General features: G+C 41.2%; 1 protein-coding gene across 1 annotated transcript in view; it reads right to left on the minus strand.

The window, feature by feature from the left end:
* Positions 1-14,378, minus strand: part of COL22A1 (collagen type XXII alpha 1 chain) — a 196,044-nt gene that overhangs the window by 60,882 nt on the left and 120,784 nt on the right. The window contains exons 23-28 of the mRNA XM_051778556.1: positions 13,927-13,980; positions 3,877-3,930; positions 3,461-3,514; positions 2,412-2,465; positions 950-1,003; positions 531-566 (exon numbers count right to left, since the gene is read on the minus strand). Of these exons, the coding sequence (XP_051634516.1) occupies positions 531-566; positions 950-1,003; positions 2,412-2,465; positions 3,461-3,514; positions 3,877-3,930; positions 13,927-13,980 (306 nt within the window). The remainder of the gene's footprint in view (positions 1-530; positions 567-949; positions 1,004-2,411; positions 2,466-3,460; positions 3,515-3,876; positions 3,931-13,926; positions 13,981-14,378) is intronic.

The raw sequence follows: 14,378 nt of genomic DNA on the forward strand, positions 1-14,378 counted from the left end.
CCCCAAAAATTTTAGTATACAAGACTCTATTATACAGACTTCTCTTTCAACAGAATTTCATAATATAGTTGGAAAGTTGACATGTAGATGACAATGTCAACATCTATGGTTAGTTAACTAAGATAACTATGTAACAGTCAGCAAGCATTTACAACTTAGAAGTGACAGCATCACCTCTTGCATCAAACATCATCTTCCAGAACCACCACTATGCATTAACTTGAGGTGTAAAGGAAACTAAACACTGAAGCCACTCTACCCTCCTATTCTTCCCTATCCACCAGGAATAAGATGATTTCATTTTTCCAGGGTATAATGAAAAGTTGGATTTTACACATCTTTGTTCTGAAATTTTTGCTTTACTCATTTCAACCACGAGTCTCATCCCCCCCATCTGTTGCATCTTCAACTGCAGATGCAAATGACATGCACAGATCTTGTCACTGGCAAATGGTTTTGTTATCGCATGTGGTCACTTCATATTGCTCTGACAGGTAGGCTTTTCTCTGAGGACTATTTTTCCTGCTCACCTGCTCGCCAGGCTGGCCACGGCTCCCTGGTTCACCCTGGAAAAAAAAAAGCAAGGCTTTACCACCGTAAGGACCTGACCCTTTGGTATATTTTCTCATCCTGGCCCATGTTGGTCTACCAACATGTCATAAGGCACTGAAATTGCCTTTTTGATGGCTTGGGAATGCAGAACACAGGGAGCCAACACAAAGTCCAGGTCAGGTCTCCCTGCGCACTTAGGCCTGAGGGAGCAGCATAAAAGAGGGTTTGGTATTTCAGAACACCACGAACTCTGACAGGCAATGAGCCTCATCTGCTCATTCACTTATGTCTCCAACTAAAGGAGAGTAAGATTTCTCTGACTTCAGTATAAGACCTTCCAAAATCACACCGTGATTGACTCTGTGGCTACATCAGACTGTGAAATAAAATCCCTTACCTTAGGGCCAGCTTTTCCAGGAAAGCCTTCCTCACCCTTTTCCCCCTGTTCTCCCTGCAGGGAACACAAGAAGTCAATACTCCAACTCCTCTGATAGTGTAGCGTGTTTGCAGACAATGGTAAGGAATATTTTAACTCAACTCCTCAGTATCAGCCTGAGGGTGTAAATTGAGCTGTGTGAGAATATGGTTCCTGGAATGTATTTCCTTTCCAGTAGAATCATACCTCCAGCACCTGTCACCCTACTGGAAAACTTCTGGAATGACACAAAGTGAACCACTTTTATATTAAAGATGCCCATAATGAATTATTTGAAAAACAACACCTCCATTCAGTTTCTTCAAACTATATGTGCTTAGAAAGTTAGAAAGCGTTTTGACAAAAAAAAACAAACATAATTTTGGGTCTGGGACCTTGGTCACTGGATCCATTATGTAAACACTTTGAAATTTATCTTCCAATGCCAGTGGTATCAGCACGGACAGCAGAGGTTGCAGTGGTTGAAATGTGCTGCATAGGTGGGAAGTGCAGTAAGTATTACAAAGGGCTGTGGATAAAATCCAAAGTTTATTTAACATCAGAAGTATGTTGTTGGCTCCAAATTTCTCATCTTTACTCATCAATAAATGGGAGCTGGGGACTCTACTAAACCTGGGCTCAAGTATCAGAAGGAAGAACGCTGTTGCCAATGCAGTCCAAGGCAACAGATGGTTAAGAGCTGTTGCCCTTAATCCAATACGGTATCATCATCCCCAAAGCCTACTTTGGCCTTTTTAGTCATAATATGGTACATTTCTTTGTCACTTATTTTCATAGGGAGGGTAGGTCAACCAGAGTGTATCCTATCTCTAAATCTACTATCTCCAAATCTGCTATCTCCCTTCTCCAACTGCAGAGACAACAGAGGAGACAACTCATCACAATCTGTCATTTAGAGAAGCTTTCAAGTGGGGCATAAGAAGTAGAACATAATAAAGAATCATCCTTCTGCTACAAAGACCTAGAGATGGTTTAGGGGGATGGCATCTCTTCTTTCCAGCTGTTCAGGGAGGAAAGAAATTAACATTTTTGGAGCCTGCTACATTTCTTTGTTCTTCTTCTTTGTGCCTTGGATATATATCTTGACTTGCCAGAGTCACTGGATTTCCTGAATGACAGTAGAAGCTTCTCTGCTTCCAGTGCTGAGCTGTGTTTGCCAAATAGGATATAGTAGTTGAAGACTGGAAGAGGATCTCTCTTCCCTGCTGTATTTACAACCAGCTCCATCTTCATCACGACTCAGGGTAGTGCAATCACACCGGCTGACTTGGCCCTGGAGCTTTGCTGATGGCTCAGCAGTGTGGGATGGGTGGGGGGGTGTTTGACTCTGGAGATGCACCAACCTTCCCACCTACCCTTGGTAGCTCACCCCAGTGTTCTGCCCAGGTGAGCAGCTTAATCCCAGGTACATGATGTCACTTGCCTTTTGGCCTGGAAGCCCAGGAAGCCCATTGAGTCCATCTTTGCCAGGCAACCCCTAAATAAGAGGAAATCATAACCTGTAAGTGCTGGTTCTTCAAATTATTATCATCAAACTCAGGATAATATTTCTCAGTTCATGCCTCCTGTCACTCACCTAAGTTTAAGAAAAGAAGAACAACCTCATGGATTTTGTTTTACCTTTTTTTCCTACTGTGACTCAAAACACACAAAAATTCTCACATTGCACATATTTGGTTGGCCCTTTTTCCAGTACCCCAGTTTTAGTGAATGACCACTGGATGTCAGTGTTGTTACAGAGAAACATCAGTAAAGCACTTTTATGCACTGTGGATTGTTAAATAAAGTTTCACTTATCTTACTTACATTTAAACTTATTCTTTATAAGTCTCTATCATTCATAACCATAAAGAATTTTTTACATCTATTTCTCCTTTTAAATATTAGTAATTTCTTACACAGTATATAGACTCCTAAAATTAAATTACACAACACGCAGTGACTGAATGGTTCAACAGGATAAGAAATAAAATTACTTCCTGTAATGTATTTAAAATAGTGAGAAAAACCTTTTTTCCCTTTCTGAGTGTCAGTCTATCCCCAAACATTGTAGGCTGTAGGTGGCAGTTCTACACTAAGTATTGAATAATTTACCTTTCTTGACTTAAGACCCAATAGAAATTTCTATGTTCTGCTAAATCTGAGATTTTAATTGCAAGTTATTTGGCCTGATTCAGGAAATTCCAGGTTTGGAAAAACAATATTGTGTCAAATGCACAAAGACTTTTGAAAAGTATCATATAAAGTAAATATCATGGTCCCGTTGTGTAGGAATAGTGGGACTGTACCTGGTAAAATTCTTATTCATAAAAGGCACTGGAGAATAATGTCTGCATTAAAGGTGAAGTTGTTGGAGCCCATGTTAAAACCTTGTGTTCAGATAAGGTACAGAAAATGAAGTAGACATGAGGTTTAAACAATTTGAAGTAATGGAGAGCTTGGAGGTGAGCTAAACAGTTCCTCAACACTTACAGGTGGTCCCGGTGGCCCCATTTTACCAGAAACACCAATCTCTCCTGGCAGTCCCTGAAAAATGAAATCAGAAGAAAAAAAAATAATCAGTAAATCTGTCCTTTGCAGGAGCCTCAGTGGAGATGGCTGCTTTCAATCAAAGTGCAGTTTCCCCTTCCATGGCAGTCAGGTTTCTGCTGTGGGGAGTCCTGTAGACATAACCCTTATCCCGAGGGAGCACCGTCATGTCTCCAAGGCTCAGTACAGAGAAACTGTCCTCTAGGACCAGCTGTGGCTTTGCAGTGAGAAAATATAAGAGAAAACACACATTACCAGAGGCCCTAACTCTGTTCCCTCTGAAAACCATGACCTAAAATTATCCCCAGCTGTTTTTTCTTCTCCTTGATGTGAAACAAAAAAACCCCAAGCTTTTTTACCGGTGTTCCAGGTGGTCCAGGGGGTCCAGCGCTGCCTGGGGGCCCAGGAGGTCCCTGCAAGAGAGGAAGCAAAGCCAATTTATCAAACTCTCCAATAGTGACTGAAAGCCTCAGGTCCTTCCCTGTGTGGTTGGGGCCTTGTAGAAAACGGGCAAAAGCACTGAGCTTTATTTCATTAACTTCTACCCAAAAAATACAAGATACCAAAATGAACTCCAAGGGATCCATGATCACAAACAGAATAAGATCTTCTGCTTAAGCCACTGTGCTACAAGGTGAGCTCCACCCTCCACTCCAGTAGAAGAGAGGGAGGAACTGAAGGCCATGAATGGTACCTACAACGCAAAGCCTGACCAGCGGGATCCCTTGGAGCATCCAATCTAATTTAACCTTCATTCATGTTACTTCAAAGTGAATGATTTACCTCTGCAAAAACCTTGCTGAAAGTAACTAATGAATGGAACAGACCTGTGGTTTGAGCTTGTTTCTTTTTAGGGGGTGGGGGTAAAAATATGAATCCAAGTGTCCAGAGACACACTGCAGTGATTCAAGTGTTTTCAAACAAATGTACCACCATTTTGCTGCTCTACATCAACCTGGTTGGTAGTAAAAGGTCCTCAAGAACTCATACTTCAATGGACACATTCAGTTGAAAATATCTTAACACTCTTACTCATCTTCCTTCAACAGCAGTTTCTCTCAGGAAAAATACTCTTTCAGTAGCCATCTGATGTACAGAAGGATTTATTTTTGTATTGAGCAAATTGTTAAATTCGGCTTCCTAGCTGAGAAATTTGTTTCCAGACTTGACAGGCCCTAATATGTTGCCTGAGATGCAGAGGTGTTTGTTACTGCCAGCTTCCCCTGTAGACAAGACAGGATTTCTCCTGTGTTCAGAACAAAGCATGTGTTCATGTATTTTTTGGATCAGGACCTGAGCAAACAGCATGGGGATGGATGTGAGAAATGGATATATGACTGAGTTGAGATTTTACCCTGGCTAACTCACTCCATCTTCTAACATGACGATTTCATTACTTTTCAGTTTTCAACATAGGGAAGTTCTGGTGTGATTGTATTTAAAACCAAACAAACAACTCCCCTATCCTACCCAAACCTTCTGTAAGGATTTGAAACTGAGCAATTGATACAAGATAGAAAATGGCCAGACTGTATTTTCCCTGTCACCATTCAATATTAAGGTATTACAATCAATATTAGCATTTACATTTAAGGAGAAATGTAGCTGAAAAGAGGAAGAAAACAGTGTAAAAAAGGAGCTATTTGTGGTATGGTTTGACTGAGATTGTGGCAATAAGTGATCTTTATAGAATACACTGGCAAAATTCAGCCAGAACCTAAGGCAGCCTCTCACCAATAGATGGGGCAAAGTGATCAAAAAAGAGTCCTGTAGATGCACTTGCCTCCCATGATCTGCATTCATTGCAACTCAGAACAGGCAGGGGGTTATCCTGTTAAAATTATTTGTAGAGTGCCTCAGATATGAACACAGCTATAACATCCCCAGAAAGAAGTGCCTTTGGATGCTCTGATGCTGATGATATAATTCTTAGTGAATCCTGCTGGTGGGTCCTACTCTTAAAGATTCTAGACACATCAGGAGACACTTGGTCAAGACTATCCATCACTTAAAAAAGACCTCACCATTCAAAATAAAACTCAACAGTCCAAATTAACCCAGCAGAAGATAGAAGACCACACTCAGACACAACTGTTTGTAGGCACAACTGGATGGATTGACCTCAGACACCAGGGACAAGGAAATTCTACTTGGCCCTACTCCACCTCTGCATAGTCTTGCTGAGAGAGGCCCTACAGAAGGTATGGGCTCCAGGAAGGGGTTTCCATGAAGAGTGGGTGGAATAGAAGGCAGCAAAGATTTAGAAAAACAACAAAATGATTCAGCTTGGACTTTGTAAGTGCAGGAAAGAAATTGTGACATCTATCTTTGCAGGCTTTCCTTGACAATTCCTTGACAGTTCCTTCCTAACAATTTAATTTTGTTCTTGTTCTCTCTGCCAAAAAGTGAACCATCACCCACCATGAAATACAAGTCCTCCATGGCCCTACAACAGGGAACTTCTACCAAGAGGTGAAAAACCCCAGGCAGGGCCCAGCCTCGACCCAAGGAACTTCAAGTACGATTTGAGTTACCTCACGTAGTGGTGACAGATTGAGAGGTGTCAATCTGACCTAAAAGCAAAGTCTTACTCAAGCATCTGTCAGCAACCAGTGTAATCCCTAAAATGTTAGGCTCTACATTCTCCTCATCCCAACTATTTCTCGGTAACCCTTGGTATTCTCAGTGTCCAAGACAATTTCTAATTATTCTCTTAGACTCTCCATATTCTAGACCATAATAACCTTATGCAACCATTAAGTCTTGAAATGGAAGCCCACTGATCTTTTTCCTAAATTGACACTAATAATTCCATTTCATTGGTCTCCAAGAGATAATTACCCAGGATATCATTCCAAACTGGTTTACAGCTTCACCACATGTTGCACCAACAACTGGTACATTCACTAATGGGAAGCTCTTCTGATAAAATCTTCTCTGAGATGGGCATAGAAAGAACAGTTTTGTGCAATGACCATCAGTATCCCTTGGAGATGCCCAGGGTGCTGACAGCCTGCTCCAGCTGACTGATGTGCAGTCCAACTGGGTGTCTTGCTTTCTGCAACCTGAGCTATAGCAAGTGATGGTACAAGGAGACATAAATGGTACAAAGAGACATAAAATGGTAGAAATACATCATAAATGTCCTTTATAGAGCCCTCTCTTTTGCTACCGTGCAGAGCAATTCTGTCTCACTTCTATATAATATCTGTTATTGTAGCCCTTCTCCTGACTTCTGGGTATAATTCAGAGCAAGGAATATTCTTTTTAAGTATTAGAATGGGCGAAACTGACAGCATTTATTTGTGTTTAAAAAACTTCAGCACCATAAAACTACAGCAGCAGGACTCTGTGCAATATGCACCTCATAAATCTCACACCATCAGTATTCTTTGCTTCCATTTTTAAGTGAATCCAGATTAAAGTACCTGATTTATACAATCACCTTTTACATTTGATGAATTATACAGATGAAAGCCTCTGTCCCACATCCAGACTCCAATGTTACCCCATTAAAACTCTGATCAAGAAGGAAATAATCACAGAGTGCATTTTTTCTGGATGGTAACTCTGATGTGTGCTTTGTACATGTTGAAACAAAAACTGGTACATGAAAACTTGATTCTAAAACAGGACTACACAAATTCAGTTTGGAAAACAAATGTAAAACATGGATTTTTTATCAAAATGTTTAAACCAAAATATTTTAAAAGTGTTGCTTTGAAACAAAAAATATTTCAAATGTTCATTACAATCTAAAATCCAAATAGTGCTTAGAAATGTGTGTGTCAGGGGTTGGGACATCTTCAAAAACAATGTAGGGGGTGGATTTCTTCAAGTTTGTGTTTCATCCAGCTCCATTCCTTAGATGATATAATGCAAGGACAGTGCTCAGGAAAGAAATCTGACACTATTCATATTGGAGGAACAGCCGTGCCTGTGCTCCAGGATCTACTGCTCTTCTAGTGCATACCTTGCTGAAAGACAGGCTGGGAAAGGCAGAGCTATTAAGATTTAGGTTCTACACTCCCTAAGGAATCTCTGAGAAGAAACAGAAACTTTGGTCTGTGACTCCATCAGTAGGTTTAAATCTCTTTTCCATGAAAGAAGGGATGACTAAGTCTTATAGGGAGGTGAACAAATGCCATTCCACGATGAAAAGTGAAGTCTGATGGCTTTCCCAGATATGTGTCTCTGGAGGCAAAGCCTGCACAGACATATTTTCTGTATATTGTTCCATGCTGATGACTGGATTCTCTTACACCACGAGAAAGGCTTAGATAAGCCCTTAGATGATATTAAAACAGATTGTGGTCTGAGCTTTTTAAGCAGTGTACCAGTGTTAGAAGAAGAGACATGCGGAAGCATCCTGTCTGCTGCCACAGTTAGAGCAAAATGAGTAACTAAGGAGCTGACAGCCTTTTCCCCTCCACTGTCTGTGCTCGTCTTCACTTCAAAATCAATTGCTCCCTGTGATTTCACCTCTCAGAAAGACCATACAGACCCTTCACGTCGTTTTTGTGCTGTCTTTCCTTTATTTCCCCTCCTTTCCCATGAGAAATGAGGCTGTTGTAGATAGTTGTGTGGGGCAGCCCAAGTGTCTCACTATTTCTCTTGCTACTCCAGCTCTCCGTTTCTCCTCTGCTGTGTCTGAGTGTATTCTGGGATCAGCTCCTCAAATATGCTTTTCATTTCTCATCCCAGGTACTACAGTATCCACCAGCAGAACTACTGTGAATCAGAATTATAGAATCAGAGAAATGTTTAGGTTGGAAAAGACCACTGAGTCCAACCAGTAACCCAGCACTACCAGGGCCAGCATTAAACCATGTCTCTAAGCACCACATCTACACATCTTTAAAAAAGCCCCAGGGACAGATATTCTACCACTTCCCTGGGCAGCCTGTTCCAGTGCTTGACCACCCTTTCAGTGAAGAAATTTTTCCCAATATTCAATTTGAAATTAAAGTTATCACTGAATTCTTTTCAGTAATGCTGCATTAGAGCACCAAGTTGTTCTTTGTTGCATCTTGCCTTACGAATCAATGCAAAGGTAAGAGGATTCAGAAAAAAGCTGTTGCTAATGTCACTGAAAACCAAAAGCCTAAAGAGCTGAAGACCTGAGTATTTACTCACAATATGTGTCCTATAGTCACTGTCAGTGTCTTAATTCATAAGTGGATGTGCTCTCCGATCCTTGAACAGATGGAGTACCAACAGGAATTGGAGTACCAACATTAAATTTAAAATAAAAGTTTTATTCTCCAAAATTCTCCAAACTGGTTTTGCAGCTCTATAAGAGTACTGATTACATAGCATTCTGTCCAGGAGAGTCTTCTGCTTCCAGTGAAAGGCAGTATTTGTTTAATTTCATCACTTAGTGTAAGGTGTGGACATGATCTCTTTCGTCTGTAGAGGAAGATTTATTTCGGTATGTGTTTGCTTGGAGTTGGTTTACTGAGTCAGAGCAGCAAATAAGAAAAACAACAAAAAACTCCTCCTTTAAGGTCTTTTGTTTCAGCATTGTTACTAATCTGCACAGGTGAACATTTTTTTTTTTTAAAGGTATAACTCTTATTAAGGATAGCTCTGAGCAATATCTTCCAATTTCAAGCAGCACTGGCAAAGTTTGAATTCAATCTGAGTTTGCAGCTGCGGCCCGTATCCTTTTCTTACATTTTGTAGTATTAACTGGCATTATAAAAAGGACATTAAGGACACCATGCATTTCAGAGGAGATCATTTATTTCCTGAATTACTTAAGAAAAGCCGGGGTTGAGCTCACACCCTACAGACAAGTCTATACTAATTAAATCATTGCCAGCCATGACCATAATAGGTACAGCTTGTACTGGTCTTCCTCTCAAGTCTTATTTATACCACCAGGTTATCTAACATAAAACAAAACTCAATAACAGCCCAGAGTTATTCTGAGGGTGAGGAATGACATTTTTGTTTAAATCTCAAATAGTTTTGGCCTGTTTTGCTGTCTCACAGGGGGCCAGAATGTACCTGCTCAGCTCAGGGAATTGAGAGTGGCTCAGTGGACAACTTGTAGGTGCCTCTTTTAGGAGAGTTTCAGGCTCCACTGATGTTGTTAGTTGGATCTTCATCAACAGGAGCAGACACCTGCATTGCCATCCTTAACCCAACAAGGGCTTGCATTTGAAGCTGAACTCCAGCTCTGGGAATTCTGTGATACAGCTCAGAGTGCCTGAGCCCTTGGTTTGCACTGGAGAGTCATCTGCTGTCCCTGCTGAGCCTGCACGCACAGCCCTCATGGCTCACTCAGTGTGCACTACCTGCCTGCAGGTCTCCCTCCTCCTCAGGATACCCCCTCATGCCTAGAAAAGCATTTGCAAAAGTACCTCATCAACCACCTCCAGCCCTTCCCTGAGCACTTCCCATCACCAGATGATGGGAGAGACAAGGTGTGTTGAGATCTCAGGTGACCATGCAGAAATGCACAGCCTGTTTTCCCCTGCCTGGTACTCATCCATCTATTTCAGCTGAGAGCTCTTTACAGAAATGCTCATTTTTCAGTCTGCATTTGAACAGCCACAGCCTACTGCAATAGAAGTTTGACCCATGATTAAGGTTCCTGGACACTAAAATAGTACAAATAAATAATAACAACAAAAACACTATATGAGTTCAGATGTCTATGTCCTTGCTGCCAGGAAATCATTCACATCCAGAAGGGAAAAAATCCTCAAGGTGTCTATTCCATGGCTTAATTATGTTACAAGATACACTATTTCTAAAGGTCTCTAGAAAACAAATGCATATTTTTGGGGGTGCTGACTAGACAATATGGAGCAAATTGGCGAAGGGACAAGTTCACCACCACAGCTGATTTGGAACGAAAATTAAATATATTAAAATATTTTTTGCTTAAAATTTGAGTTGGTGTGTGCAAGGAGAGAGACAAAGCTACGGCTGCTCTATTGTCGCAAAACAACCCCCAACATCAAGCTAGTTGAGAAGTTGCCTCCCAGCTGCTGCTTCAGGGTTTGACACTTAAATTAGCTCTCAAATGGTTCTTGAGAGTTGGACTGACTCATCTCAACTCCAGTTCATCACTGGATCACAGAATCATAGAATAACATGAGCTGGAAGGGACTCACAGGAGTAGCCCTCAGGTCAGTTCTCTTGCACAGTTCCCTGATCTTCTGGGGCTTCTCAGCTGGACTGAACATGACTGCAGCTATTGATAACTTCAGATCATCTTTTCTATGTCCTTCAGCAAGAAGGTACCTTCTAAAGCTCCTACACCCACTCTTTCCTTTTGCCCAGACAGATATCACTGAAGGTAATCAGGTCAGAAAACAAAAGTATATTTACATTCAAAACAGTAGAGGAAAGGAGGACTATTTTCATGTCCTAAGCTAATTTATGTACAGTCAACTCAAATCATTTGTCCCTCAATGCCATGGAGACAGCACAGGAACAGCTGACATAGGCTTCCATACATAACTTGAAAAAATAGCCATGTAACCACAGTATAAGGAAAACCATTTTTCTTCCTGGGTATTTTTGGGGCATAGCCTAATTAAGAAAAAAAAAGAAAAATGCTGATAGAATGCTGTAAAAATCTAATGTCACGAAAAGTGCCATTAAGCTGAAAAGTAGTTTTGTAACAAACTAAATGTAAGCATTTTCTCTACAGAAAAATATGGAAATCTGCAGTAATATGTCCACAACAGAGTGCCACTGCAGAACATGAACAACATTTTTCCTTTTTTGCAGTTAGCTTGGAGGAAGAGTCAATTTAGGTATCCCTCAATGGGTTTAGCATTCTATGCAGTTTTAATTAACCTAAAATTTGCTAACTTTATTTAAGTTGTACAGAAAAGAAAATTACCTAATGCTGTGTCAGTAATTTTCTCAGATACTTTTATAAAATAGCTAACTCATGCATATATATATTTAATTGCAGGAAACCTGAACTGAGAAAGTGTGACATTACTTGGATGAATACTGTCAGGTATCTTAGAAATAATATATGGAGAATAATCATCGTCCAAAATGAAGGAAAAGGCCTTTTCAATATGTCAGAAGGTTTGGGGGGACCTTTCAATGTTATCCAATGGGAAAAAAAAAAAAAAAAAGAGCAAAAAAACCAACCAACTAACCAAAGAAAACAAAACCAAACTGAACAAAAGCAGGGAATTGGACTCAATAATCCGAGAGTTCAAGATGCCTGACTGTCAGAGACTGAAATGTTTGATGATTTATGCATTCTAGGAGACTTTTGCAGGCTTTTGACTTGCATTATACCTCTGATGAACAATCCGGCCCCTCCCTCCCTCCAGTGCTGAAGGTGTGAAGCCCTGAAAAGGCAAGAGCCGAGCTTGCAGGCTTTTGACTGTTGCATTGTACCTCTGATGGACCATAGGAGTCCATCTCCCCCCCCCCTCCCCCGCCAGTCGGGAAAAGGGCAGGAACCAGGCCAGACTCAGCAGCTCTTGCGCAGGGCCCAGGGAGAGGTTGGAGGCTCGAGGCATGGTCCATGACACTGACCATGGATATAATAACTCATAACTTCTTGGAGTGTGGGGGCTTCCCTCCTTCACCCCCGGCGGATCAAGGCCACCACTTCAACTGACAGACATGGAAGCTGCAACTACCAAGTTTCATCACTGGACCCCGTGGACGGTGACTATGGACATCTGTCCACTCTCAGCTTTTCTTTCCCTTACTCTTATCCTGCCTTTCTCTCCCCTATGCATTTTCTCCCCCCCACCCCCAAGGTTATCTCTATGTCACATTGTTATATGACAGCACCTAAAATTCAAGCATTAGCATGCCTGTTGATACAGAATTGTTAAAATAAACCTTGCCAGTATATGTTTTCAGACACCGATTATTCAGTGTCATTTCACTCTAATCCACCCCAAGGGAATTATTGATAAAAATCCAGGTTACCCCCCTCCCTTTTTCTGGGGCAGGTCGTAACACTGACAGAGTTCATGAAGAATTTGGACAATGCTCTCAGGCACATGGTGTGATTCTTGGGGATGTCCTGTGCACGGCTAAGAGTTGGACTCAATGATCCTTATGGGTTCCTTCCAAGTCAGAATATTCTGTGATTCTAAAATCTTTTAAATCCATTAGAAATACCATCTTTATTCCTCTTGAAGGCTGCTGCTGAAATACTTGCAGACTAGATAACGTACCAAAGGAAAAAAATCCTTAAGTATGCAAACCAGTATCAAGTGGTGTTTTGCAGGGCAAGGTTCCCAGCCAGACACAAGAGACTTCACCTGCACAAGGACACAAGCCTTTGGATTGCCTCTCTGACATCCTCCACAGACATTTGAAAACAGCTCATTACAAAACGTCTGCCACACAAACCATTTCGAGATTGTTTCTCCTGGTTACAAGGGCACAGCTTGCCAGAGGAAATAAATGAACAATCAGTATCTGCTGTCCGGCGCTGTGCTGCTTGTTGCAATACATCACCAACAGTTGTAGCAGTGGAGGCTTGTCATTCTTGCCCCAAACTTTGCCAATTATTGAAACAGAGTGCTAAAGCCAAAGTCCAGTTTGTTAATTTGTCATTGAGAAGAGAATGAATGAAATGCTAAGTCTTATCCTCAGTGCTCAGCAAAATGTGAGGTTCTGACTTTCTTCTTGAGGACATTCACACATATATTTTTCTTGTTGCAGGGGTGGCCCTACAAAGTGACTTTGGTCACCTGAATTTGTCTACAAAGTTAGCAAGAAACCAAGTTAGAGGTAAGTGTCAGTGTTATTATAACACAGGGCAGATCTAAGGTGGAGCCAAATCCTCTCTGATGGATCCTCTCTGATCCCCTAATGATGTTATGATGTTCCACAGATGGTGTAATTTACAGCACTAACTTGTCAAAAGCTTTAAAACAAAGGAGCTAAGGGGTCATTAACTGAAGACATCCCCTTCCTCACACAGAGAATAAACATTTGCTTTTAGGCCCCTGTCTTTAGCTTCCTCAACAAGCCAACACTTATTCCTCTATGACAAGTAGAAACGTGAATGTCAAAAGCCACAAAACCAGTCCTGTGCTCAAAGTGTTCTTTCTGAATAGTAAATAAATTTAAACTGTTTCTTCCCTCAAGACTGCAGCACAGGAGCTGTGTCTGCAATTGCCAATTCACACAGCCAACAATTAACTGAGACACTGTCCTAAATATTACAAAACACAAATGAATGCTTTCCTTCTGGAATGATGCTGCTCTAGGTAAAAGCAATGGGGAAATCACATACAGAACATCTCCTTAGGTCCCTGTTCAAAGATGATGAAAAATTGTGGAAGGTAAAAGTAAATGCTGCCAGAGAGACATTCTCTCAATCACAACAGGATAAATTGTTTCAACAAAATCTGTTTTTCCACATATTATATGAAAATGAAGAAATCATTGCTTACCTGGGGGCCGATCAGACCATTGATTCCTGGGAATCCTGGTTCTCCCTTTTTACCCTGCATGTTCAACAGAGGAGCAAATATTAAAAAACAGACCGAAGACGGCTATTGAATTTCCAAAGTCTTTCACCCCCAGACTGGCAAATCACCATAATGTGGGTACACAAATCACAAAAGCTAGAAATGAAGGCAACAGACACCACTTGGAAGTGAAACTCCTGTTGTATTTGACAGTTCTGTATCTCCCAGATTGTGGCAATAGTCCTGAAGTTGAGAGTTGTTCTCATGCACATCATGGTATCTCCTACTCTCTTCAATCCCACCTGGGTGCTCCCTACAGAGGATCAGGGAATAAGATGCAGCCAAGGGAGGTGCCAAGTGTAGACACTCTGCTTGCTATAGTCAAGCCCTTTGCCCATCCCCAACAAAGCCAAGAAGTTTCACTTCTGTCCCTT

Source organism: Manacus candei, unplaced genomic scaffold (genome assembly GCF_025592945.1).
Source record: "Manacus candei isolate 608988 ecotype Guabito, Panama unplaced genomic scaffold, ASM2559294v1 h1tg000013l, whole genome shotgun sequence".
Classification (NCBI taxonomy): Eukaryota; Metazoa; Chordata; class Aves; order Passeriformes; family Pipridae; genus Manacus; species Manacus candei.